Source organism: Ostrea edulis, chromosome 1 (assembly GCF_947568905.1).
Source record: "Ostrea edulis chromosome 1, xbOstEdul1.1, whole genome shotgun sequence".
NCBI lineage: Eukaryota > Metazoa > Mollusca > Bivalvia > Ostreida > Ostreidae > Ostrea > Ostrea edulis.
In genome coordinates, this window is record NC_079164.1 from 87,556,874 (window position 1) to 87,582,586 (window position 25,713).

General features: G+C 34.9%; 1 protein-coding gene across 5 annotated transcripts in view; it reads right to left on the reverse strand.

The window, feature by feature from the left end:
• Nucleotides 1-25,713, reverse strand: part of LOC125667458 (uncharacterized) — a 116,514-nt gene that overhangs the window by 22,658 nt on the left and 68,143 nt on the right. The window contains exons 1-3 of one of the 5 annotated variants that reach the window (XM_056164625.1): nt 12,624-12,775; nt 4,873-4,972; nt 4,403-4,625 (exon numbers count right to left, since the gene is read on the reverse strand). In XM_056164625.1, the coding sequence (XP_056020600.1) occupies nt 4,403-4,625; nt 4,873-4,972; nt 12,624-12,649 (349 nt within the window). In that variant the 5' untranslated portion in view covers nt 12,650-12,775. Of the gene's footprint in view, nt 1-4,402; nt 4,626-4,872; nt 4,973-8,527; nt 8,664-10,553; nt 10,783-12,623; nt 12,776-25,713 lie in introns of those variants that run through there. The other 4 variants (XM_056164621.1, XM_056164634.1, XM_056164616.1 and 1 more) reach the window with 4 other exon arrangements.

A 25,713-nucleotide genomic window follows, 5' to 3' on the forward strand; every position in this document is an offset into this window, starting at 1 on the left:
GAGAAAAGTTATCAATGTTATTAATTGCGATACAAATTCGACTGTTCAGGCGAGCCATGACGCCCAGGAGCCTTTTTAAATATATCATTAAATAGATCTTGCGAAACTGAACAACTTTTATTCTACATGTCTTATCAAAAGTTTCGTGAGAAAAAAGTTAATCATTGTAACAGAAATTCAATGGTTCAGGCGAGCCATGAGGCCCATGGGCCTATTTCTTGATATGACACGAAAGATCTCAATAAACTGTACAACTTTTGTTTTATATATCTAAACAAAATATTTACGAGTAAAAAGTTATGATTTAAAACGTAGAAAAAAATTGGACACTTTTTTAAACTCCCTTTTCGACCCCTACCGAGCTTCCATACTAGGCACTTCCGGAAATTTTGAAAACCCAGGTGCACAACTACAACATGTCGTCTAACATCACTGAAAATTTCAGCACTCTAACTTTTTTGGTTTTTGAGTTTTTGTCTGGACAAAATGGTCATCTAAAAATCGATAAAAGGGGGATAACTTCCAACCGGAAGTGATTTTTCAAAAATTGAAACGGCGGTACAAACTTCAAATGACAACGCATCAATCCTGAAAATTTGAAGCAAATCGATCCAGCCATCTCCGAGAAATCTTCTGCACAAAAATCGGTAAGGAGAAAAAAGAATAATAATAATAATAACTAGACACGATCTCGTTGCGAGCAACGAGTAGGTCTTCCGTCCGATTTGTTGATGCACTCGGAGTTAAAAAAAAAAGGAAAAAAAAAGACAAATGAGTCCCAATTTAGTTTCCGACTTTAAGACCCTTTAGGTATAATCAATTTTTCATATCATAAGCTTCTGAAGCAAAGTTGCGGTGAAATTCGTTTGAAATTCGACTCTCCAGGCGAGCCATAAGGCCCGCGGGCCTATTTCTTGATGTCATTTGTTAGCCCTCTATAGACTCAACAACTTTAGTTCTATATGTCTTTACAAAATATTTACCTGTAAAAAGTTATTGAGATCGACCGATATTGACAAAATATCGACTCTACAGGCGAGCCATTAGGACCATAGGCCTATTTCTTGATATCAATCGATAGATCTCGATAAGCTGAACAACTTTTGTTCAATATGTCCTTACAAAATATTTACCAGTTACAAGTTTTTGAAATCGACTGATATCGACAAAAATCGACTCTACAGGCGAGCCATGAGGCCCACAGACCCATTTTTTGATATTGATCGATAGGTTATGACACATTGAACAACTTTTGTTCAATAATGCTTTTCAAAAAATATGTCGTTTTAAAGATATGAGGCGTCAAATATTTACGATTTTGGCCCTTAAAATCTCAAATTACGTAACATATGACAAAAATCGACTCTACAGGCGAGCCATGAGGCCCATAGACCCATTTTTTGATATTGATCGATAGGTTATGACACATTGAACAACTTTTGTTCAATAATGCTTTTCAAAAAATATGTCGTTTTAAAGATATGAGGCGTCAAATATTTACGATTTTGGCCCTTAAAATCTCTAATTACGTAACATATGACCTACTTTTTGATTTGATAAGATCAAGCTCGTTGAGATGAACATTTCCGCTTCTACAACTTATTATAAAATATTAATAGTTTCTGAGATATTCTCAAAAACATTTGGACCCTTCTGAACCCCTAATTTAAAGGGCCAGCCCGTTTTGCTTGATATCGTAAGAAAGGCCTTGTCATTTTAAACATTTTTTGCTCAACAAGTATTTAGAAATTCTTTACCGTTCTCGAGTTATCTCTACAAGAAATATTTAGGGGCCAAACTTAAGCTCCCTAACGGGGCCACATAGGGAAAAAACGAAATGTACATATTGTTTAGATTATCATTCTGAACAACTTTTGTTCAATAATGCTTTTCAAAATATTTGTCGTTTTCAAGATATGAGGCGTCAATTATTTATGATTTTGGCCCTTAAAATCCCTTATTACGCAACATATGACCTACTTTTTGATTTGATAAGAACAAGCTCGTTTAGATGAACATTTCCGCTTCAATGACTTATTACAAAATATTAATAGTTTCTGAGATATTCTCATAAACCTTTGGACCCTTCTGGGCCCCTAATTTAAAGGGTCAGCCCCTTTTGCTTGATATCGTAAGAAAGGTCATGACATTTCAAACATTTTTTGTTCAACAAGTATTTAGAAATTCTTTACCGTTCTCGAGTTATTTCTAGAAGTAATTTTTAGGGGCCAAACTGTAGCTCCCTAACGGGGCCACATAGGGTAAAAACGAAATATGCATATTGTTCAGATCATCATTCTGAACAACTTTTGTTCTTTATTGCTTTTCAAAATATTTGTCGTTTTCGAGATACAAGGGGTAAAAAATTTATGGTTTTGGCCCTTAAAATCCCTTATTACGTAACATATGACCTAAATTTTTATATGAATAGATTTGGATTGTTGAGATGAACATTTTTTGTTCTTTGACTTATACCAAAATATTAACGATTTTTGAGATATTTGATCTAGACTTTGAGCCCTTCTAGATCCCTAATTTAAGGTGCTAGCCCCTAAATCTTGATATTTTCCAAAAGATCTCGTAAATGTGCACAACTTTTGTTCTACATGTCTTAACAAAATATTTGCAAGAAAAAAGATATAGATTATCATTCTGAACAACTTTTGTTCAATAATGCTTTTCAAAATATTTGTCGTTTTCAAGATATGAGGCGTCAATTATTTATGATTTTGGCCCTTAAAATCCCTTATTACGCAACATATGACCTACTTTTTGATTTGATAAGAACAAGCTCGTTTAGATGAACATTTCCGCTTCAATGACTTATTACAAAATATTAATAGTTTCTGAGATATTCTCATAAACCTTTGGACCCTTCTGGGCCCCTAATTTAAAGGGTCAGCCCCTTTTACTTGATATCGTAAGAAAGGTCATGACATTTCAAACATTTTTTGTTCAACAAGTATTTAGAAATTCTTTACCGTTCTCGAGTTATTTCTAGAAGTAATTTTTAGGGGCCAAACTGTAGCTCCCTAACGGGGCCACATAGGGTAAAAACGAAATATGCATATTGTTCAGATCATCATTCTGAACAACTTTTGTTCTTTATTGCTTTTCAAAATATTTGTCGTTTTCGAGATACAAGGGGTAAAAAATTTATGGTTTTGGCCCTTAAAATCCCTTATTACGTAACATATGACCTAAATTTTTATATGAATAGATTTGAATTGTTAAGATAAACATTTTTTGTTCTTTGACTTATACCAAAATATTAACGATTTTTGAAATATTTGATCTAGACTTTGAGCCCTTCTAGATCCCTAATTTAAGGGGCTAGCCCCTAAATCTTGATATTTTCCAAAAGATCTCGTAAATGTGCACAACTTTTGTTCTACATGTCTTAACAAAATATTTGCAAGAAAAAAGATATTGGAGATCAAAGGTCAAAAATCGCCGAAATCGTCGAAAAATTTTGGCATCCATTTTTTCAGGTCCAGGCGAGCGTTTAGGCAAATCGCCTCCGGTAAAATCGAATCCCCCACAAATCTTCTAAAATGTTTACTCTATCTTGTGTAGAAATTTCAAGACTCTAGCTTCAAAAGTAACGGAGGAGATGTGTGGACAACAAGGCCCTTCAAAAAGTCACTAAAAGAGAGATAACTCCTGACCGGAAGTGACGTCAAGCACGAAATTTTGCAAGCAAAGTCTCGTCACCAAAAGACATCTTTCCTGAAAATTTCGTGAAAATCGATCGAGAAATGGCTGAGAAAAACGCGTGTACTACCAAGGAAAATAATAATAATAATAATAATGAAGAAGAAGAACGCGAACAATAATAGTAAGGTCTTCCGCAGGAGACGGAAGACCTTAATAAGAAAAGTGAAAAATCAACAATAGAATAATAGAAGGGTCTTCCGCTGAAGACGGAAGACCCTAATAATAAGAAACAGAGTAAAAACAATATGTTCCCAAACTTTGTTTGGGGAACATAATAATAATAATAATAATAAACAGTAGAATCACTAGAAGGTCTTCCGTTGGAAACGGAAGACCTTAAAAACAGTACAATCACTAGAAGGTCTTCCGTTGGTAACGGAAGACCTTAATGATAATAGAGGAAAAGAAACATAAGAATCACTATAAGGTCTTCCGTTGAGACGGAAGACCTTAATAAGAAACAGAGTAAAAACAATATGTTCCCAAACTTTGTTTGGGGAACATAATAATCTTAACCAGCACAATCAGTAGGTCTTCCGTTGTTACGGAAGACCTTAATAAATTTACATTTTGGACAAATTTTTCCAAAAAACTAACATGAACCTGTTTTGATATACGCAATGCTATACCCTTTTTAAAAAGTATGTGCAATCATTCTATGTGGAATTGTTCAGTTTATATTTACCCAGCATATATCTCTCTGGAGCGCACACTTCCCATGTTTCGTTCAAAAACACATTCAGAGCACAGTGGTATTTAAAATGTGTGGGAAATGTACAGGTGCGATGCAACTCTCCACATGTCTTGTACGTTGCAGCGCTCTCCCATTCAATTTCATTCATTGGACACCTCTGTACTCGCCTTGCTGTTTGTTGGACAGTTGGACATGTCTCCATACCTTTACCAGTCTACACATCAATTAATATTATGAACATATTTATTTATTTACAGGCATTTGAATAACTGTAAACGTTATCATTTTCTGCTTTACATTTCATGTATCTTTCCATTTTCAAGGCCATCTCCATCGCATTAATTAATGAATTTTTGAAGGTACATATAGAAAACCTAAAATCCCAGCATTATGTTGATGTTTAAGTATGTATATCAATTGCCATTTTTAAAACCACACATCGATAATTTCCTTGTCCTTACCTTGCCAAGAATGATTAAAAAAATAATGACTGTTTGCCAAACGGCTACAATCTTTGTGACAAACGTATCTGCACGTAATGTGGATGCCCTCATATCATACCTAGAATGAGAAAGATTCCCTTTACCATATAATACATGTAGGAAAGAATACGGACACGTACTGAAATCAATATACAGATAGCCAGAGCCAGAAAGCTGGATCGATGCCTCTGCTGGTGGACTGTTAGTCCCCGAGAGTCTCTACAGCCCAGTACCTAAGTACTTCGTTACTAGCTTGAAAATACAGATGTATATTTAATTGCTGGGATGTAAAATTTAGAAATTCATTTCAAAATTAAGGATTATATCTCCCTCATGCATAGCTCTGATCCTTGGACAAATTTGGCTCCATTTTTCCCACTTTAGTTTTCCTTTTAGCTCTTACAAGTTTATTGTCATTTCGATATTCCAAAATTTCAGCTTGAGCATCACTGAAGAGACATTATTTGTCGAAATGCGCCTCTGGTGCATCAAAATTGGTACCGTATAAGTTTTACATCCCGAAAGTCTTGATATTTTATCTGGATATGCAAGATCATGAAGTCAGTGATCAACGAAGAACAATTTTCTGTTTAAAAGGGAAGGACATCGCATAACATTTTACTAAACGTTTTTTCATTAATCTTCAAAAGTTGACGATCATTTAAATTGATGCAACACACTATAAATGTAAGTGGAATTCTTCCTCAAAGTTGTTAAAATAGAAATGTAGTCTAGAGATACGGTTATTTTTCTATTATAATTGTACATATGCAAAACTTATGGACATTTTCTGATTAACATAAAAGAGGTTGCCTTAACGAGATTCTAAATTGACAAAGACATATTTTTGATAAAGTCTTGGAAGTTGAAGTCAATTAGAATTGGTGTAATAGGAATGTAAAGTTATAAAGGAATCATTACACAAAGTTGTTAGCATAGAAATTTGTTCTAGAAATTCTTGTACTATTCCTTTCAAATATACATACAGAAATTGACTGCTTGACATACAAACGATGTTCGTTGTGAAAATATTATAATTCGCGATATGATTATATTCGGTTTCTTCTCAATGGAAGGTGAAGATAACGAGCAGTGATCAATCTCTTAAGTCCTATAAACAATACATACTAGAGTTGAACAAACACTGACCCCTGGATATACCAGAGATGGAATCAGGTGCCTAGGAGGAGTAAGTTATCCTAGTAAAGGGAAACAATTGAAGGTTGTGCAGAATTAATTAGCAGTAAATTTCCTCCAAAGTTTCGATAAAAAGCTGTAAAATATAACAGAACTTTGCATTGATCAAAACGTTAGCTACACAGAAATGCACTTAAAACCAAAGTCTCGAAATGTGTATAAACGAGAAAGTCAGAAACAGGGAGAACATGTAACGTAGATTGCAATCCAGACGTCTCAATTCATACATATGAAATAGAGAAGTATTTCGTTCCATTGTTTTGTCCGAGAAGTACAATTGAGAAAAAGCCCACTTGTCCTGCTATTTAGTGAAGTTTTCGAAAACATATAGCTTCAAGCTTCTATTCGAGGTATATTGGTGTTTATGCTCCGCAGATATTGGTATGAGTTCGTAGTAAACTGTTTTCGTTCTAAACTGTGTACAGAATATACTAGAGGTGGGATCATGTGCCTAGGAAGAGCAATAACCATCTTTTGACCGGTCACATCCGCCGTGAGCCCCATATCTTGATCAGGTAAACGGAAGTGATTCATACTCAAAATCAGTGTGCCAAGAACGGCCTAACAATTGGTATGAAACAAGTCAGACAGTATGTGACCCAATAACAGGTTGTATTGGCAAACTATATCATTATCATGACCATATATTTTGGGAAATGCTTACTTTAAACGAAACTGTTGAAATCCCTGTAACATCAACTTGTTTATCAATAGCCTGCCTCAATTTAAAAACTGATCATACGCACAACAATCTTTTGCGTATAGAATCAGATGAGATATACAATCACCATATGCAGCTGATAATGAAATACTGCTACATGAATATATGGGAAACTGACGATAGAGAAGTCTGTCCCCGAGGACACTTGTCGCTCAATATATGTTCTTTCACTGTTCGTTATCTTCACCTTTCATTTAACTATCGAGCTTGTATCTCTGCTGGTGGGGAGTCTATCCCCAATTATGCTTGTCATCCGATATACGTTCTTTCACTGCTCGTAATTCGAATTATAGCCTAACAATAAACCTGTAAGAACTAAATAGAATAAAAGAGTGCCAAAGACGGGAGTCAAATTCATCTAAGGATCAGGGCTATGCATGAGGGAGATAATCCTTAATTTTGAAATGAATTTCTAAATTTTATCCCTCAAATTAAATGTACATCCGTATTTTCAAACTAGTAACGAAGTACTTAGATACTGGGCTGTAGAGACCCTTGGGGACTAACAGTTCACCAGCAGAGGCATAGAGAAATATGGATTTCGTTCGCTCTCTTCACCTTTTCATAGTGCACACAGATATCTGCTAAATCATTGCTCTTGGCTCACACAATTTAGATCGACAAGCCTGATAAAGTTTTAGAATGCCAATGACACTTCAGGTAGGGATATATAATGAATATAATTGTGAATCGGTCTTTGGTCGGGAATTTCAGATCGTTAGGTAAATGAGTGTTTAAACACAGCTTTTAAAAACACCTGAACTTCACGACGATTGACTTTTTCCAACAACACCCGATACCTAGAAGTGTTGGATACACTTCCTGCTATGAAAGTCAGGTATAAAAAATTTGCAAAAAATTAAAATACCAAAAACACGAACAACCCGATTGCAAATTGTTCGGGACAACCGGGCTCTTCAGGACAAACGAATTAATTACATAATGTGTCAAATATTAATAGCGAATAACAACAATACAAGAGCAACTCCACTTAAATACACCTACCACTACAACTACACTAAATCTACAAACATATTTACACCGCAGACTGCATGTTTGTTTGTTTTTCGGGGGGGGTTTTGTTTGTTTTTTTTGCTTCTTAGGTTTGCCAATCAATGTTAATAGCGGAACGATTTAGGAGATGTCCTACTCGTGCAAAGAGCTGATCCATAAGAGAAGGGCGGTTATATTCATTTAATAGTCCATTACAATCTGTGTTTTATGAAACAGATCAATGAGATGTTTTCTGTAAAGATAAAACCTTACAAGTTATTTCAATCTTCGTAAGGATGAAACCTCCTTAAAAGCTGAGTTTACACACTGTGGATCAGATCAGAATATTGCTACGTTAGCATATGGGAGGTTGACGATGAAGAAGTTGAAAACATTCCGTTTGTCATAAAGTTGACATAAGTATATAGTTGAGAACCACAAGCTATACTCAAAGACAGTGTAACGTTATGTTGTATATATCTCGACTTATGGCTTAACATTTCAAACTTATAGTGTATTCTTTCCCCACAAAATATCATCTTTGACCATTTTTTAAAATCGACATTATTTTCTGGGTTATATACAATGTTTGTGAAACATCATCTTATCATTGGTGAAATGAAAATAGATCAACGAAGTGTTTAATACAAAAATGTAAAAAGAAATAATAAGCAAAGAAAATAAAAAGCTGTAAAACATCTCCAAATTAATGATCATGCTTACCTCGCAAGTTTGAACTGAATTGACATTAAGCAATCATAATAAATCTGAAGGCTTTTTTAATGCACTGGTAAATCTGCTAAACTCTAAATTTAGATTTCGTTCGGTATAGTCTCCATTCTTCACCTTGCATACACATATATCTGCTGAATCATTGTCTTTGGCTTACAAGGTTTTAAAGGACATGTCTGCTAAGGTTTTAAAATGCCAGTGATATATGAGATACGAGTAAATGTGAATCTGTCTTCGATCGCGAAGTTCAAAACGTTCCGTATATCAGTGTTTAGACACAACTTTTAAGGACACTTGATCCCTACGACAATTTACAGAAGCTTTTCCAGCAACAACCGATACTTAGAAGTGTTGGATACACTTCGTGGATTGGAGGTCAAGTACAACAAAAATACGCAAAACACTAAAATAACCAACGTTATCAACAACCAGATTGACATATTTTCCGAACGACCTGTCCCTTCAGGACAAACGTAAGGAATTACATAATGTGGCCAATATCAATAAAGAATAACAATATATAACAAAACCTCACATAAATACACCTACCATTGCTACTACACTAAAGCTAGAAATGTATTTACACTGCGGACTGCATGTTTTGGTGGGTTTTTTCGTTTTTGTTTTGCTTTTTCGGTTTGCCAATCAATGTTAATGACGGAGTGATTTAGGAGATGTCCTACTCGTCCAAAGAGCTGATCCATAAGAGAAGGGCGGTTGTATTCATTTAATAGTTCATTACAATCTGTGCTTTATGAAACAGATCAATGAGATGTTTTATGTAAAGATAAACCTTACAAATTATTTCAATCTTCTTTAGGATGAAGCGTCCTTAAAAGCTGAGGGTAAACACCGTGGATCAGATCAGGATATTGCTACGTTAATATATGGGAGGTTGACGATAAAGAAGTTGAAAACATTCCGTTTGTCATCAAGTTGACATAAGTATATAGTTCAGAAACACAAGATATACTCAAAGACAATGTAACGATGATCTATGTTTTATATATCTCGACTTATGGCTTAACATTTCAAACCTATAGTGTAATGTTTCCCCACAAAATGTCAACTTTGACCAGTTTTTAAAAAGGGACACTATCATTTTCTGAGTTATTTACAAGGTTTGTAAAACATCATCTTATCGTCGGTGAAATTAAAACAGTTCAACGAAGTGTTCTATATAAAAATGTAAGAAGGATATAACAAGCAAAGAAAATAACAATAGTACCGCAAACGATACATAATACGCCCGTGAAATGCTTACATAGGGTGTTTTTCTTGTGCTATAATTTGTATAACTTTGCTTCAGGTAGTATCAGCCATCATGAGGCTGTGATAAACTTTCATATGAACAAAGGGTCTTAGCTTAAAAATTGAGATTTCCTCAAAATGAACCATGTTCAACAACCTGCAATTTTTTCAAAAAAAAGAAGAAAATCAAAATCCTTCACCAGATGCACATCTTCGGTACCTATACAAAAACTCCACAAAATAAGAAGGTCCTCACTTGAAAACTGTGGGAGGAGTTGGGCAGACAAATTATGTACCCTTCAAAGAATATTAATTTCTAAAATAGACTAAGTTCAACAACCTGTAATTTTCTCAAAAATTGTAGAAAATCAAAATCCATCCCACTTGCACATCTTCAATACCCATCCAAACACTCCACAAAATAAGAAGGCTCTCACTTGAAAACTGTGGGAGGAGTAGGGCGGACAAATTATGTACTCTCCATATAATAATTATTTCCAAATAAAGGGGCAAAACTCCTGGAAAAAAGGTAGAAATGGATCAAAATTACAGTATGATCCAGAGTGACCCACAAAGAAGCTACACAACAAGTTTCAGCATGACATGTGAAAGGGAAATGAAATTATAAAGAGAAAACCCCGAACGGACGGACGGACAGATGGACGGACGGACGGGCGTACAAACATCGCTGTACCATAATACGTCCCGTCTAAAGACGGGCGTATAAAAAGCTATAAAACATCTCTAAATTAATGATCATGCTTACCTCGGAAGTTTGAACTGAATCCACATTAAGCAATCATAATAAATCTGAAGGATTTTCTTGTATATTGGTAAATCTGCTAAACTCTAAACTTCGATTTCGTTCGCTATATTCACCAATTCATACTACACACATATATTTGCTGAATGATTGTCTTTGGTTTATAAGATTTAAATCGACATGCCTGATAAAGGTTTAGAATACACGTTATGCTTGAGATACCACTACACAACGAATTGTGAATCGGTTTTCGATTGGGAAGTTAGTAACGTTTGGTATATCAGTTTGTAGACACAGCTTTTAAGGACACTTGATCCCTACGACTGTTTACATAACTTTTTCCAGCAAAACCTTATAGGTAGAAGTGTTTAATACACCAACACCCGATACCTAGAAGTGTTTGATTCACTTCCTGGATTCGAGGTGAAGTACAAAAAAATATGCAGAACACTAAAATAACCAACGTTACGAACAATCAGATTGCCACATTTTCCGAACGACCTGTCCCTTCAGGACAAACGTAAGGAATTACATAATGTGGCCAATATCAATAAAGAATAACAATATATAACAAAACCTCACATAAATACACCTACCACAGCAGCAACTACACTAAAACTATTTACACCGCAGACTACAGGATTTTTAGTTTGTGGTGTTATTTTTTTTTTTTATTTGCTTTTTAGGTTTGCCAATCAATATTAATAGCGGAGAGATTTGGGAGATGTCCTACTCGTCCAAATAACTTATCCATAAGAGAGTGTGGTTGTATTAATTTATTAATTTAATAGTTCATTACAATCTGTGTTTTATGCAACAGATCAATGAGATATTTTATGTAAAGATAAAACCTTACAAGTTATTTCAATCTTCGTAAAGATGAAGCGTCCTTAAAAGCTGGGTTTAAGCACTGTGGATCAGATCAGAATATTGCTACATTAATATATGGGAGGTTGACGATGAAAAAGTTGAAAACATTCCGTTTGTCATAAAGTTGACATAAGTATATAGTTCAGAACCACAAGATATACTCAAAGACAATGTAACGATGATCTATGTTTTATATATCTCGACTTATGGCTTAACATTTCAAACCTATAGTGTAATGTTTCCCCACAAAATGTCAACTTTGACCATTTTTTAAAAAGGGACACTATCATTTTCTGAGTTATTTACAAGGTTTGTAAAACATCATCTTATCGTCGGTGAAATTAAAACAGTTCAACGAAGTGTTCTATATAAAACTGTAAGAAGGATATAACAAGCAAAGAAAATAACGATAGTACCGCAAACGATACATAATACGCCCGTGAAATGCTTACATAGGGTGTTTTTCTTGTGCTATAATTTGTATAACTTTGTTGTAGGTAGTATAAGCCATCATGAGGCTGTGATAAACTTTCATATGAACAAAGGGTCTTAGCTTAAAAATTGAGATTTCCTCAAAATGAACCAAGTTCAACAACCTGCAATATTTTCAAAAAAGGAAGAAAATCAAAATCCTTCACCAGATGCACATCTTCAATACCTATACAAAAACTCCACAAAATAAGAAGGTCCTCTCTTGAAAACTGTGGGAGGAGTTGGGCAGACAAATTATGTACCCTTCAAAGAATATTAATTTCTAAATAGACTAAGTTCAACAACCTGTAATTTTCTCAAAAATTGTAGAAAATCAAAATCCATCCCAGATGCACATCTTCAATACCCATCCAAACACTCCACAAAATAAGAAGGCTCTCACTTGAAAACTGTGGGAGGAATAGGGCGGACAAATTATGTACCCTCCATATAATAATTATTTTCAAATAAAGGGCCAAAACTCCTGGAAAAAAGGTAGAAATGAATCAAAATTGCAGTATGATCCAGAGTGACCCACAAAGAAGCTACACAGCAAGTTTCAGCATGACATGTGAAAGGGAAATGAAATTATAAAGAGAAAACCCCGAACGGACGGACGGACAGATGGACGGACGGACGGACGTACAAACATCGCTGTACCATAATACGCCCCGTCTAAAGACGGACGTATAAAAAGCTATAAAACATCTCTAAATTAATGATCATGCTTACCTCGGAAGTTTGAACTGAATCCACATTAAGCAATCATAATAAATCTGAAGGCTTTTCTTGTATATTGGTAAATCTGCTAAACTCTAAACTTCGATTTCGTTCACTATATTCACCAATTCATACTACACACATATATTTGCTGAATGATGATCTTTGGTTTTTAAGATCTAAATCGACATGCCTGATAAAGGTTTAGAATACCCGTTATGCTTGAGATACGACTACACAATGAATTGTGAATCGGTCTTCGATTGGGAAGTTAGTAACGTTTGGTATATCAGTGTGTAGACACAGCTTTTAAGGACACTTGATCCCTACGACTGTTTACATAACTTTTTCCAGCAAAACCCTATAGGTAGAAGTGTTTAATACACCAACACCCGATACCTAGAAGTGTTTGATTCACTTCGTGGATTCGAGGTGAAGTACAAAAAAATATGCAGAACACTAAAATAACCAACGTTACGAACAATCAGATTGCCACATTTTCCGAACGACCTGTCCCTTCAGGACAAACGTAAGGAATTACATAATGTGGCCAATATCAATAAAGAATAACAATATATAACAAAACCTCACATAAATACACCTACCACAGCAGCAACTACACTAAAACTATTTACACCGCAGACTACAGGATTTTTAGTTTGTGTGTTTTTGTTTTTTTGTTTTTTGCTTTTTAGGTTTGCCAATCAATATTAATAGCGGAGAGCTTTGGGAGATGTCCTACTCGTCCAAAGAACTTATCCATAAGAGAGTGTGGTTGTATTAATTTAATAGTTCATTACAATCTGTGTTTTATGCAACAGATCAATGAGATATTTTATGTAAAGATAAAACCTTACAAGTTATTTCAATCTTCGTAAAGATGAAGCGTCCTTAAAAGCTGGGTTTAAGCACTGTGGATCAGATCAGAATATTGCTACATTAATATATGGGAAGTTGACGATGAAAAAGTTGAAAACATTCCGTTTGTCATAAAGTTGACATAAGTATATAATTCAGAACCACAAGATATACTCAAAGACAATGTAACGATGATCTATGTTTTATATATCTCGACTTATGGCTTAACATTTCAAACCTATAGTGTAATGTTTCCCCACAAAATGTCAACTTTGACCATTTTTTAAAAAGGGACACTATCATTTTCTGAGTTATTTACAAGGTTTGTAAAACATCATCTTATCGTCGGTGAAATTAAAACAGTTCAACGAAGTGTTCTATATAAAAATGTAAGAAGGATATAACAAGCAAAGAAAATAACAATAGTACCGCAAACGATACATAATACGCCTGTGAAATGCTTACATAGGGTGTTTTTCTTGTGCTATAATTTGTGTAACTTTGCTTCAGGTAGTATCAGCCATCATGAGGCTGTGATAAACTTTCATATGAACAAAGGGTCTTAGCTTAAAAATTGAGATTTCCTCAAAATGAACCAAGTTCAACAACCTGCAATATTTTCAAAAAAGGAAGAAAATCAAAATCCTTCACCAGATGCACATCTTCAATACCTATACAAAAACTCCACAAAATAAGAAGGTCCTCACTTGAAAACTGTGGGAGGAGTTGGGCAGACAAATTATGTACCCTTCAAAGAATATTAATTTCTAAAATAGACTAAGTTCAACAACCTGTAATTTTCTCAAAAATTGTAGAAAATCAAAATCCATCCCACTTGCACATCTTCAATACCCATCCAAACACTCCACAAAATAAGAAGGCTCTCACTTGAAAACTGTGGGAGGAGTAGGGCGGACAAATTATGTTCTCTCCATATAATAATTATTTCCAAATAAAGGGGCAAAACTCCTGGAAAAAAGATAGAAATGGATCAAAATTGCAGTATGATCCAGAGTGACCCACAAAGAAGCTACACAGCAAGTTTCAGCATGACATGTGAAAGGGAAATGAAATTATAAAGAGAAAACCCCGAACGGACGGACGGACAGATGGACGGACGGACGGACGTACAGACATCGCTATACCATAATACGTCCCGTCTAAAGACGGGCGTATAAAAAGCTATAAAACATCTCTAAATTAATGATCATGCTTACCTCGGAAGTTTGAACTGAATCCACATTAAGTAATAATAATAAATCTGAAGGCTTTTCTTGTATATTGGTAAATCTGCTAAACTCTAAACTTCGATTTCGTTCGCTATATTCACCAATTCATACTACATACATATATTTGCTGAATGGTTGTCTTTGGTTTATAAGATTTAGATCGACATGCCTGATAAAGGTTTAGAATACACGTTATGCTTGAGATACGACTACACAACGAATTGTGAATCGGGTCTTCGATTGGGAAGCTACCGGTCGGAACGTTTGGTATATCAGTTTGTAGACACAGCTTTTAAGAACAATTGATCACTACGACTGTTTACATAACTTTTTCCAGCAAAACCCTATAGGTAGAAGTGTTTAATACACCAACACCCGATACCTAGAAGTGTTTGATTCACTTCGTGGATTCGAGGTGAAGTACAAAAAAAATATGCAGAACACTAAAATAACCAACGTTACGAACAATCAGATTGCCACATTTTCCGAACGACCTGTCCCTTCAGGACAAACGTAAGGAATTACATAATGTGGCCAATATCAATAAAGAATAACAATATATAACAAAACCTCACATAAATACACCTACCACAGCAGCAACTACACTAAAACTATTTACACCGCAGACTACATGATTGTTAGTTTGTGGTGTTATTTTTTTTTTATTTGCTTTTTAGGTTTGCCAATCAATATTAATAGCGGAGAGATTTGGGAGATGTCCTACTCGTCCAAAGAACTTATCCATAAGAGAGTGTGGTTGTATTAATTTAATAGTTCATTACAATCTGTGTTTTATGCAACAGATCAATGAGATATTTTATGTAAAGATAAAACCTTACAAGTTATTTCAATCTTCGTAAAGATGAAGCGTCCTTAAAAGCTGGGTTTAAGCACTGTGGATCAGATCAGAATATTGCTACATTAATATATGGGAAGTTGACGATGAAAAAGTTGAAAACATTCCGTTTGTCATAAAGTTGACATAAGTATATAATTCAGAACCACAAGATATACTCAAAGACAATGTAACGATGATCTATGTTTTATATATCTCGACTTATGGCTTAACATTTCAAACCTATAGTGTAATGTTTCCCCACAAAATGTCAACTTTGACCATTTTTTAAAAAGGGACACTATCATTTTCTGAGTTATTTACAAGGTTTGTAAAACATCATCTTATCGTCGGTGAAATTAAAACAGTTCAACGAAGTGTTCTATATAAAAATGTAAGAAGGATATAACAAGCAAAGAAAATAACAATAGTACCGCAAACGATACATAATACGCCTGTGAAATGCTTACATAGGGTGTTTTTCTTGTGCTATAATTTGTGTAACTTTGCTTCAGGTAGTATCAGCCATCATGAGGCTGTGATAAACTTTCATATGAACAAAGGGTCTTAGCTTAAAAATTGAGATTTCCTCAAAATGAACCAAGTTCAACAACCTGCAATATTTTCAAAAAAGGAAGAAAATCAAAATCCTTCACCAGATGCACATCTTCAATACCTATACAAAAACTCCACAAAATAAGAAGGTCCTCACTTGAAAACTGTGGGAGGAGTTGGGCAGACAAATTATGTACCCTTCAAAGAATATTAATTTCTAAAATAGACTAAGTTCAACAACCTGTAATTTTCTCAAAAATTGTAGAAAATCAAAATCCATCCCACTTGCACATCTTCAATACCCATCCAAACACTCCACAAAATAAGAAGGCTCTCACTTGAAAACTGTGGGAGGAGTAGGGCGGACAAATTATGTTCTCTCCATATAATAATTATTTCCAAATAAAGGGGCAAAACTCCTGGAAAAAAGATAGAAATGGATCAAAATTGCAGTATGATCCAGAGTGACCCACAAAGAAGCTACACAGCAAGTTTCAGCATGACATGTGAAAGGGAAATGAAATTATAAAGAGAAAACCCCGAACGGACGGACGGACAGATGGACGGACGGACGGACGGACGGACGTACAGACATCGCTATACCATAATACGTCCCGTCTAAAGACGGGCGTATAAAAAGCTATAAAACATCTCTAAATTAATGATCATGCTTACCTCGGAAGTTTGAACTGAATCCACATTAAGTAATAATAATAAATCTGAAGGCTTTTCTTGTATATTGGTAAATCTGCTAAACTCTAAACTTCGATTTCGTTCGCTATATTCACCAATTCATACTACATACATATATTTGCTGAATGGTTGTCTTTGGTTTATAAGATTTAGATCGACATGCCTGATAAAGGTTTAGAATACACGTTATGCTTGAGATACGACTACACAACGAATTGTGAATCGGGTCTTCGATTGGGAAGCTACCGGTCGGAACGTTTGGTATATCAGTTTGTAGACACAGCTTTTAAGAACAATTGATCACTACGACTGTTTACATAACTTTTTCCAGCAAAACCCTATAGGTAGAAGTGTTTAATACACCAACACCCGATACCTAGAAGTGTTTGATTCACTTCGTGGATTCGAGGTGATGTACAAAAAAAATATGCAGAACACTAAAATAACCAACGTTACGAACAATCAGATTGCCACATTTTCCGAACGACCTGTCCCTTCAGGACAAACGTAAGGAATTACATAATGTGGCCAATATCAATAAAGAATAACAATATATAACAAAACCTCACATAAATACACCTACCACAGCAGCAACTACACTAAAACTATTTACACCGCAGACTACATGATTGTTAGTTTGTGGTGTTATTTTTTTTTTATTTGCTTTTTAGGTTTGCCAATCAATATTAATAGCGGAGAGATTTGGGAGATGTCCTACTCGTCCAAAGAACTTATCCATAAGAGAGTGTGGTTGTATTAATTTAATAGTTCATTACAATCTGTGTTTTATGCAACAGATCAATGAGATATTTTATGTAAAGATAAAACCTTACAAGTTATTTCAATCTTCGTAAAGATGAAGCGTCCTTAAAAGCTGGGTTTAAGCACTGTGGATCAGATCAGAATATTGCTACATTAATATATGGGAGGTTGACGATGAAAAAGTTGAAAACATTCCGTTTGTCATAAAGTTGACATAAGTATATAATTCAGAACCACAAGATATACTCAAAGACAATGTAACGATGATCTATGTTTTATATATCTCGACTTATGGCTTAACATTTCAAACCTATAGTGTAATGTTTCCCCACAAAATGTCAACTTTGACCATTTTTTAAAAAGGGACACTATCATTTTCTGAGTTATTTACAAGGTTTGTAAAACATCATCTTATCGTCGGTGAAATTAAAACAGTTCAACGAAGTGTTCTATATAAAAATGTAAGAAGGATATAACAAGCAAAGAAAATAACAATAGTACCGCAAACGATACATAATACGCCTGTGAAATGCTTACATAGGGTGTTTTTCTTGTGCTATAATTTGTGTAACTTTGCTTCAGGTAGTATCAGCCATCATGAGGCTGTGATAAACTTTCATATGAACAAAGGGTCTTAGCTTAAAAATTGAGATTTCCTCAAAATGAACCAAGTTCAACAACCTGCAATATTTTCAAAAAAGGAAGAAAATCAAAATCCTTCACCAGATGCACATCTTCAATACCTATACAAAAACTCCACAAAATAAGAAGGTCCTCACTTGAAAACTGTGGGAGGAGTTGGGCAGACAAATTATGTACCCTTCAAAGAATATTAATTTCTAAAATAGACTAAGTTCAACAACCTGTAATTTTCTCAAAAATTGTAGAAAATCAAAATCCATCCCACTTGCACATCTTCAATACCCATCCAAACACTCCACAAAATAAGAAGGCTCTCACTTGAAAACTGTGGGAGGAGTAGGGCGGACAAATTATGTTCTCTCCATATAATAATTATTTCCAAATAAAGGGGCAAAACTCCTGGAAAAAAGATAGAAATGGATCAAAATTGCAGTATGATCCAGAGTGACCCACAAAGAAGCTACACAGCAAGTTTCAGCATGACATGTGAAAGGGAAATGAAATTATAAAGAGAAAACCCCGAACGGACGGACGGACAGATGGACGGACGGACGGACGGACGGACGTACAGACATCGCTATACCATAATACGTCCCGTCTAAAGACGGGCGTATAAAAAGCTATAAAACATCTCTAAATTAATGATCATGCTTACCTCGGAAGTTTGAACTGAATCCACATTAAGTAATAATAATAAATCTGAAGGCTTTTCTTGTATATTGGTAAATCTGCTAAACTCTAAACTTCGATTTCGTTCGCTATATTCACCAATTCATACTACATACATATATTTGCTGAATGGTTGTCTTTGGTTTATAAGATTTAGATCGACATGCCTGATAAAGGTTTAGAATACACGTTATGCTTGAGATACGACTACACAACGAATTGTGAATCGGGTCTTCGATTGGGAAGCTACCGGTCGGAACGTTTGGTATATCAGTTTGTAGACACAGCTTTTAAGAACAATTGATCACTACGACTGTTTACATAACTTTTTCCAGCAAAACCCTATAGGTAGAAGTGTTTAATACACCAACACCCGATACCTAGAAGTGTTTGATTCACTTCGTGGATTCGAGGTGATGTACAAAAAAAATATGCAGAACACTAAAATAACCAACGTTACGAACAATCAGATTGCCACATTTTCCGAACGACCTGTCCCTTCAGGACAAACGTAAGGAATTACATAATGTGGCCAATATCAATAAAGAATAACAATATATAACAAAACCTCACATAAATACACCTACCACAGCAGCAACTACACTAAAACTATTTACACCGCAGACTACATGATTGTTAGTTTGTGGTGTTATTTTTTTTTTATTTGCTTTTTAGGTTTGCCAATCAATATTAATAGCGGAGAGATTTGGGAGATGTCCTACTCGTCCAAAGAACTTATCCATAAGAGAGTGTGGTTGTATTAATTTAATAGTTCATTACAATCTGTGTTTTATGCAACAGATCAATGAGATATTTTATGTAAAGATAAAACCTTACAAGTTATTTCAATCTTCGTAAAGATGAAGCGTCCTTAAAAGCTGGGTTTAAGCACTGTGGATCAGATCAGAATATTGCTACATTAATATATGGGAGGTTGACGATGAAAAAGTTGAAAACATTCCGTTTGTCATAAAGTTGACATAAGTATATAATTCAGAACCACAAGATATACTCAAAGACAATGTAACGATGATCTATGTTTTATATATCTCGACTTATGGCTTAACATTTCAAACCTATAGTGTAATGTTTCCCCACAAAATGTCAACTTTGACCATTTTTTAAAAAGGGACACTATCATTTTCTGAGTTATTTACAAGGTTTGTAAAACATCATCTTATCGTCGGTGAAATTAAAACAGTTCAACGAAGTGTTCTATATAAAAATGTAAGAAGGATATAACAAGCAAAGAAAATAACAATAGTACCGCAAACGATACATAATACGCCTGTGAAATGCTTACATAGGGTGTTTTTCTTGTGCTATAATTTGTGTAACTTTGCTTCAGGTAGTATCAGCCATCATGAGGCTGTGATAAACTTTCATATGAACAAAGGGTCTTAGCTTAAAAATTGAGATTTCCTCAAAATGAACCAAGTTCAACAACCTGCAATATTTTCAAAAAAGGAAGAAAATCAAAATCCTTCACCAGATGCACATCTTCAATACCTATACAAAAACTCCACAAAATAAGAAGGTCCTCACTTGAAAACTGTGGGAGGAGTTGGGCAGACAAATTATGTACCCTTCAAAGAATATTAATTTCTAAAATAGACTAAGTTCAACAACCTGTAATTTTCTCAAAAATTGTAGAAAATCAAAATCCATCCCACTTGCACATCTTCAATACCCATCCAAACACTCCACAAAATAAGAAGGCTCTCACTTGAAAACTGTGGGAGGAGTAGGGCGGACAAATTATGTTCTCTCCATATAATAATTATTTCCAAATAAAGGGGCAAAACTCCTGGAAAAAAGATAGAAATGGATCAAAATTGCAGTATGATCCAGAGTGACCCACAAAGAAGCTACACAGCAAGTTTCAGCATGACATGTGAAAGGGAAATGAAATTATAAAGAGAAAACCCCGAACGGACGGACGGACAGATGGACGGACGGACGGACGTACAGACATCGCTATATCATAATACGTCCCGTCTAAAGACGGGCGTATAAAAAGCTATAAAACATCTCTAAATTAATGATCATGCTTACCTCGGAAGTTTGAACTGAATCCACATTAAGTAATAATAATAAATCTGAAGGCTTTTCTTGTATATTGGTAAATCTGCTAAACTCTAAACTTCGATTTCGTTCGCTATATTCACCAATTCATACTACATACATATATTTGCTGAATGGTTGTCTTTGGTTTATAAGATTTAGATCGACATGCCTGATAAAGGTTTAGAATACACGTTATGCTTGAGATACGACTACACAACGAATTGTGAATCGGGTCTTCGATTGGGAAGCTACCGGTCGGAACGTTTGGTATATCAGTTTGTAGACACAGCTTTTAAGAACAATTGATCACTACGACTGTTTACATAACTTTTTCCAGCAAAACCCTATAGGTAGAAGTGTTTAATACACCAACACCCGATACCTAGAAGTGTTTGATTCACTTCGTGGATTCGAGGTGAAGTACAAAAAAAATATGCAGAACACTAAAATAACCAACGTTACGAACAATCAGATTGCCACATTTTCCGAACGACCTGTCCCTTCAGGACAAACGTAAGGAATTACATAATGTGGCCAATATCAATAAAGAATAACAATATATAACAAAACCTCACATAAATACACCTACCACAGCAGCAACTACACTAAAACTATTTACACCGCAGACTACAGGATTGTTAGTTTGTGGTGTTATTTTTTTTTTATTTGCTTTTTAGGTTTGCCAATCAATATTAATAGCGGAGAGATTTGGGAGATGTCCTACTCGTCCAAAGAACTTATCCATAAGAGAGTGTGGTTGTATTAATTTAATAGTTCATTACAATCTGTGTTTTATGCAACAGATCAATGAGATATTTTATGTAAAGATAAAACCTTACAAGTTATTTCAATCTTCGTAAAGATGAAGCGTCCTTAAAAGCTGGGTTTAAGCACTGTGGATCAGATCAGAATATTGCTACATTAATATATGGGAGGTTGACGATGAAAAAGTTGAAAACATTCCGTTTGTCATAAAGTTGACATAAGTATATAATTCAGAACCACAAGATATACTCAAAGACAATGTAACGATGATCTATGTTTTATATATCTCGACTTATGGCTTAACATTTCAAACCTATAGTGTAATGTTTCCCCACAAAATGTCAACTTTGACCATTTTTTAAAAAGGGACACTATCATTTTCTGAGTTATTTACAAGGTTTGTAAAACATCATCTTATCGTCGGTGAAATTAAAACAGTTCAACGAAGTGTTCTATATAAAAATGTAAGAAGGATATAACAAGCAAAGAAAATAACAATAGTACCGCAAACGATACATAATACGCCTGTGAAATGCTTACATAGGGTGTTTTTCTTGTGCTATAATTTGTGTAACTTTGCTTCAGGTAGTATCAGCCATCATGAGGCTGTGATAAACTTTCATATGAACAAAGGGTCTTAGCTTAAAAATTGAGATTTCCTCAAAATGAACCAAGTTCAACAACCTGCAATATTTTCAAAAAAGGAAGAAAATCAAAATCCTTCACCAGATGCACATCTTCAATACCTATACAAAAACTCCACAAAATAAGAAGGTCCTCACTTGAAAACTGTGGGAGGAGTTGGGCAGACAAATTATGTACCCTTCAAAGAATATTAATTTCTAAAATAGACTAAGTTCAACAACCTGTAATTTTCTCAAAAATTGTAGAAAATCAAAATCCATCCCACTTGCACATCTTCAATACCCATCCAAACACTCCACAAAATAAGAAGGCTCTCACTTGAAAACTGTGGGAGGAGTAGGGCGGACAAATTATGTTCTCTCCATATAATAATTATTTCCAAATAAAGGGGCAAAACTCCTGGAAAAAAGATAGAAATGGATCAAAATTGCAGTATGATCCAGAGTGACCCACAAAGAAGCTACACAGCAAGTTTCAGCATGACATGTGAAAGGGAAATGAAATTATAAAGAGAAAACCCCGAACGGACGGACGGACAGATGGACGGACGGACGGACGGACGGACGTACAGACATCGCTATACCATAATACGTCCCGTCTAAAGACGGGCGTATAAAAAGCTATAAAACATCTCTAAATTAATGATCATGCTTACCTCGGAAGTTTGAACTGAATCCACATTAAGTAATAATAATAAATCTGAAGGCTTTTCTTGTATATTGGTAAATCTGCTAAACTCTAAACTTCGATTTCGTTCGCTATATTCACCAATTCATACTACATACATATATTTGCTGAATGGTTGTCTTTGGTTTATAAGATTTAGATCGACATGCCTGATAAAGGTTTAGAATACACGTTATGCTTGAGATACGACTACACAACGAATTGTGAATCGGGTCTTCGATTGGGAAGCTACCGGTCGGAACGTTTGGTATATCAGTTTGTAGACACAGCTTTTAAGAACAATTGATCACTACGACTGTTTACATAACTTTTTCCAGCAAAACCCTATAGGTAGAAGTGTTTAATACACCAACACCCGATACCTAGAAGTGTTTGATTCACTTCGTGGATTCGAGGTGATGTACAAAAAAAATATGCAGAACACTAAAATAACCAACGTTACGAACAATCAGATTGCCACATTTTCCGAACGACCTGTCCCTTCAGGACAAACGTAAGGAATTACATAATGTGGCCAATATCAATAAAGAATAACAATATATAACAAAACCTCACATAAATACACCTACCACAGCAGCAACTACACTAAAACTATTTACACCGCAGACTACAGGATTGTTAGTTTGTGGTGTTATTTTTTTTTTATTTGCTTTTTAGGTTTGCCAATCAATATTAATAGCGGAGAGATTTGGGAGATGTCCTACTCGTCCAAAGAACTTATCCATAAGAGAGTGTGGTTGTATTAATTTAATAGTTCATTACAATCTGTGTTTTATGCAACAGATCAATGAGATATTTTATGTAAAGATAAAACCTTACAAGTTATTTCAATCTTCGTAAAGATGAAGCGTCCTTAAAAGCTGGGTTTAAGCACTGTGGATCAGATCAGAATATTGCTACATTAATATATGGGAGGTTGACGATGAAAAAGTTGAAAACATTCCGTTTGTCATAAAGTTGACATAAGTATATAATTCAGAACCACAAGATATACTCAAAGACAATGTAACGATGATCTATGTTTTATATATCTCGACTTATGGCTTAACATTTCAAACCTATAGTGTAATGTTTCCCCACAAAATGTCAACTTTGACCATTTTTTAAAAAGGGACACTATCATTTTCTGAGTTATTTACAAGGTTTGTAAAACATCATCTTATCGTCGGTGAAATTAAAACAGTTCAACGAAGTGTTCTATATAAAAATGTAAGAAGGATATAACAAGCAAAGAAAATAACAATAGTACCGCAAACGATACATAATACGCCTGTGAAATGCTTACATAGGGTGTTTTTCTTGTGCTATAATTTGTGTAACTTTGCTTCAGGTAGTATCAGCCATCATGAGGCTGTGATAAACTTTCATATGAACAAAGGGGCTTAGCTTAAAAATTGAGATTTCCTCAAAATGAACCAAGTTCAACAACCTGCAATATTTTCAAAAAAGGAAGAAAATCAAAATCCTTCACCAGATGCACATCTTCAATACCTATACAAAAACTCCACAAAATAAGAAGGTCCTCACTTGAAAACTGTGGGAGGAGTTGGGCAGACAAATTATGTACCCTTCAAAGAATATTAATTTCTAAAATAGACTAAGTTCAACAACCTGTAATTTTCTCAAAAATTGTAGAAAATCAAAATCCATCCCACTTGCACATCTTCAATACCCATCCAAACACTCCACAAAATAAGAAGGCTCTCACTTGAAAACTGTGGGAGGAGTAGGGCGGACAAATTATGTTCTCTCCATATAATAATTATTTCCAAATAAAGGGGCAAAACTCCTGGAAAAAAGATAGAAATGGATCAAAATTGCAGTATGATCCAGAGTGACCCACAAAGAAGCTACACAGCAAGTTTCAGCATGACATGTGAAAGGGAAATGAAATTATAAAGAGAAAACCCCGAACGGACGGACGGACAGATGGACGGACGGACGGACGGACGGACGTACAGACATCGCTATACCATAATACGTCCCGTCTAAAGACGGGCGTATAAAAAGCTATAAAACATCTCTAAATTAATGATCATGCTTACCTCGGAAGTTTGAACTGAATCCACATTAAGTAATAATAATAAATCTGAAGGCTTTTCTTGTATATTGGTAAATCTGCTAAACTCTAAACTTCGATTTCGTTCGCTATATTCACCAATTCATACTACATACATATATTTGCTGAATGGTTGTCTTTGGTTTATAAGATTTAGATCGACATGCCTGATAAAGGTTTAGAATACACGTTATGCTTGAGATACGACTACACAACGAATTGTGAATCGGGTCTTCGATTGGGAAGCTACCGGTCGGAACGTTTGGTATATCAGTTTGTAGACACAGCTTTTAAGAACAATTGATCACTACGACTGTTTACATAACTTTTTCCAGCAAAACCCTATAGGTAGAAGTGTTTAATACACCAACACCCGATACCTAGAAGTGTTTGATTCACTTCGTGGATTCGAGGTGAAGTACAAAAAAAATATGCAGAACACTAAAATAACCAACGTTACGAACAATCAGATTGCCACATTTTCCGAACGACCTGTCCCTTCAGGACAAACGTAAGGAATTACATAATGTGACCAATATCAATAAAGAATAACAATATATAACAAAACCTCACATAAATACACCTACCACAGCAGCAACTACACTAAAACTATTTACACCGCAGACTACATGATTG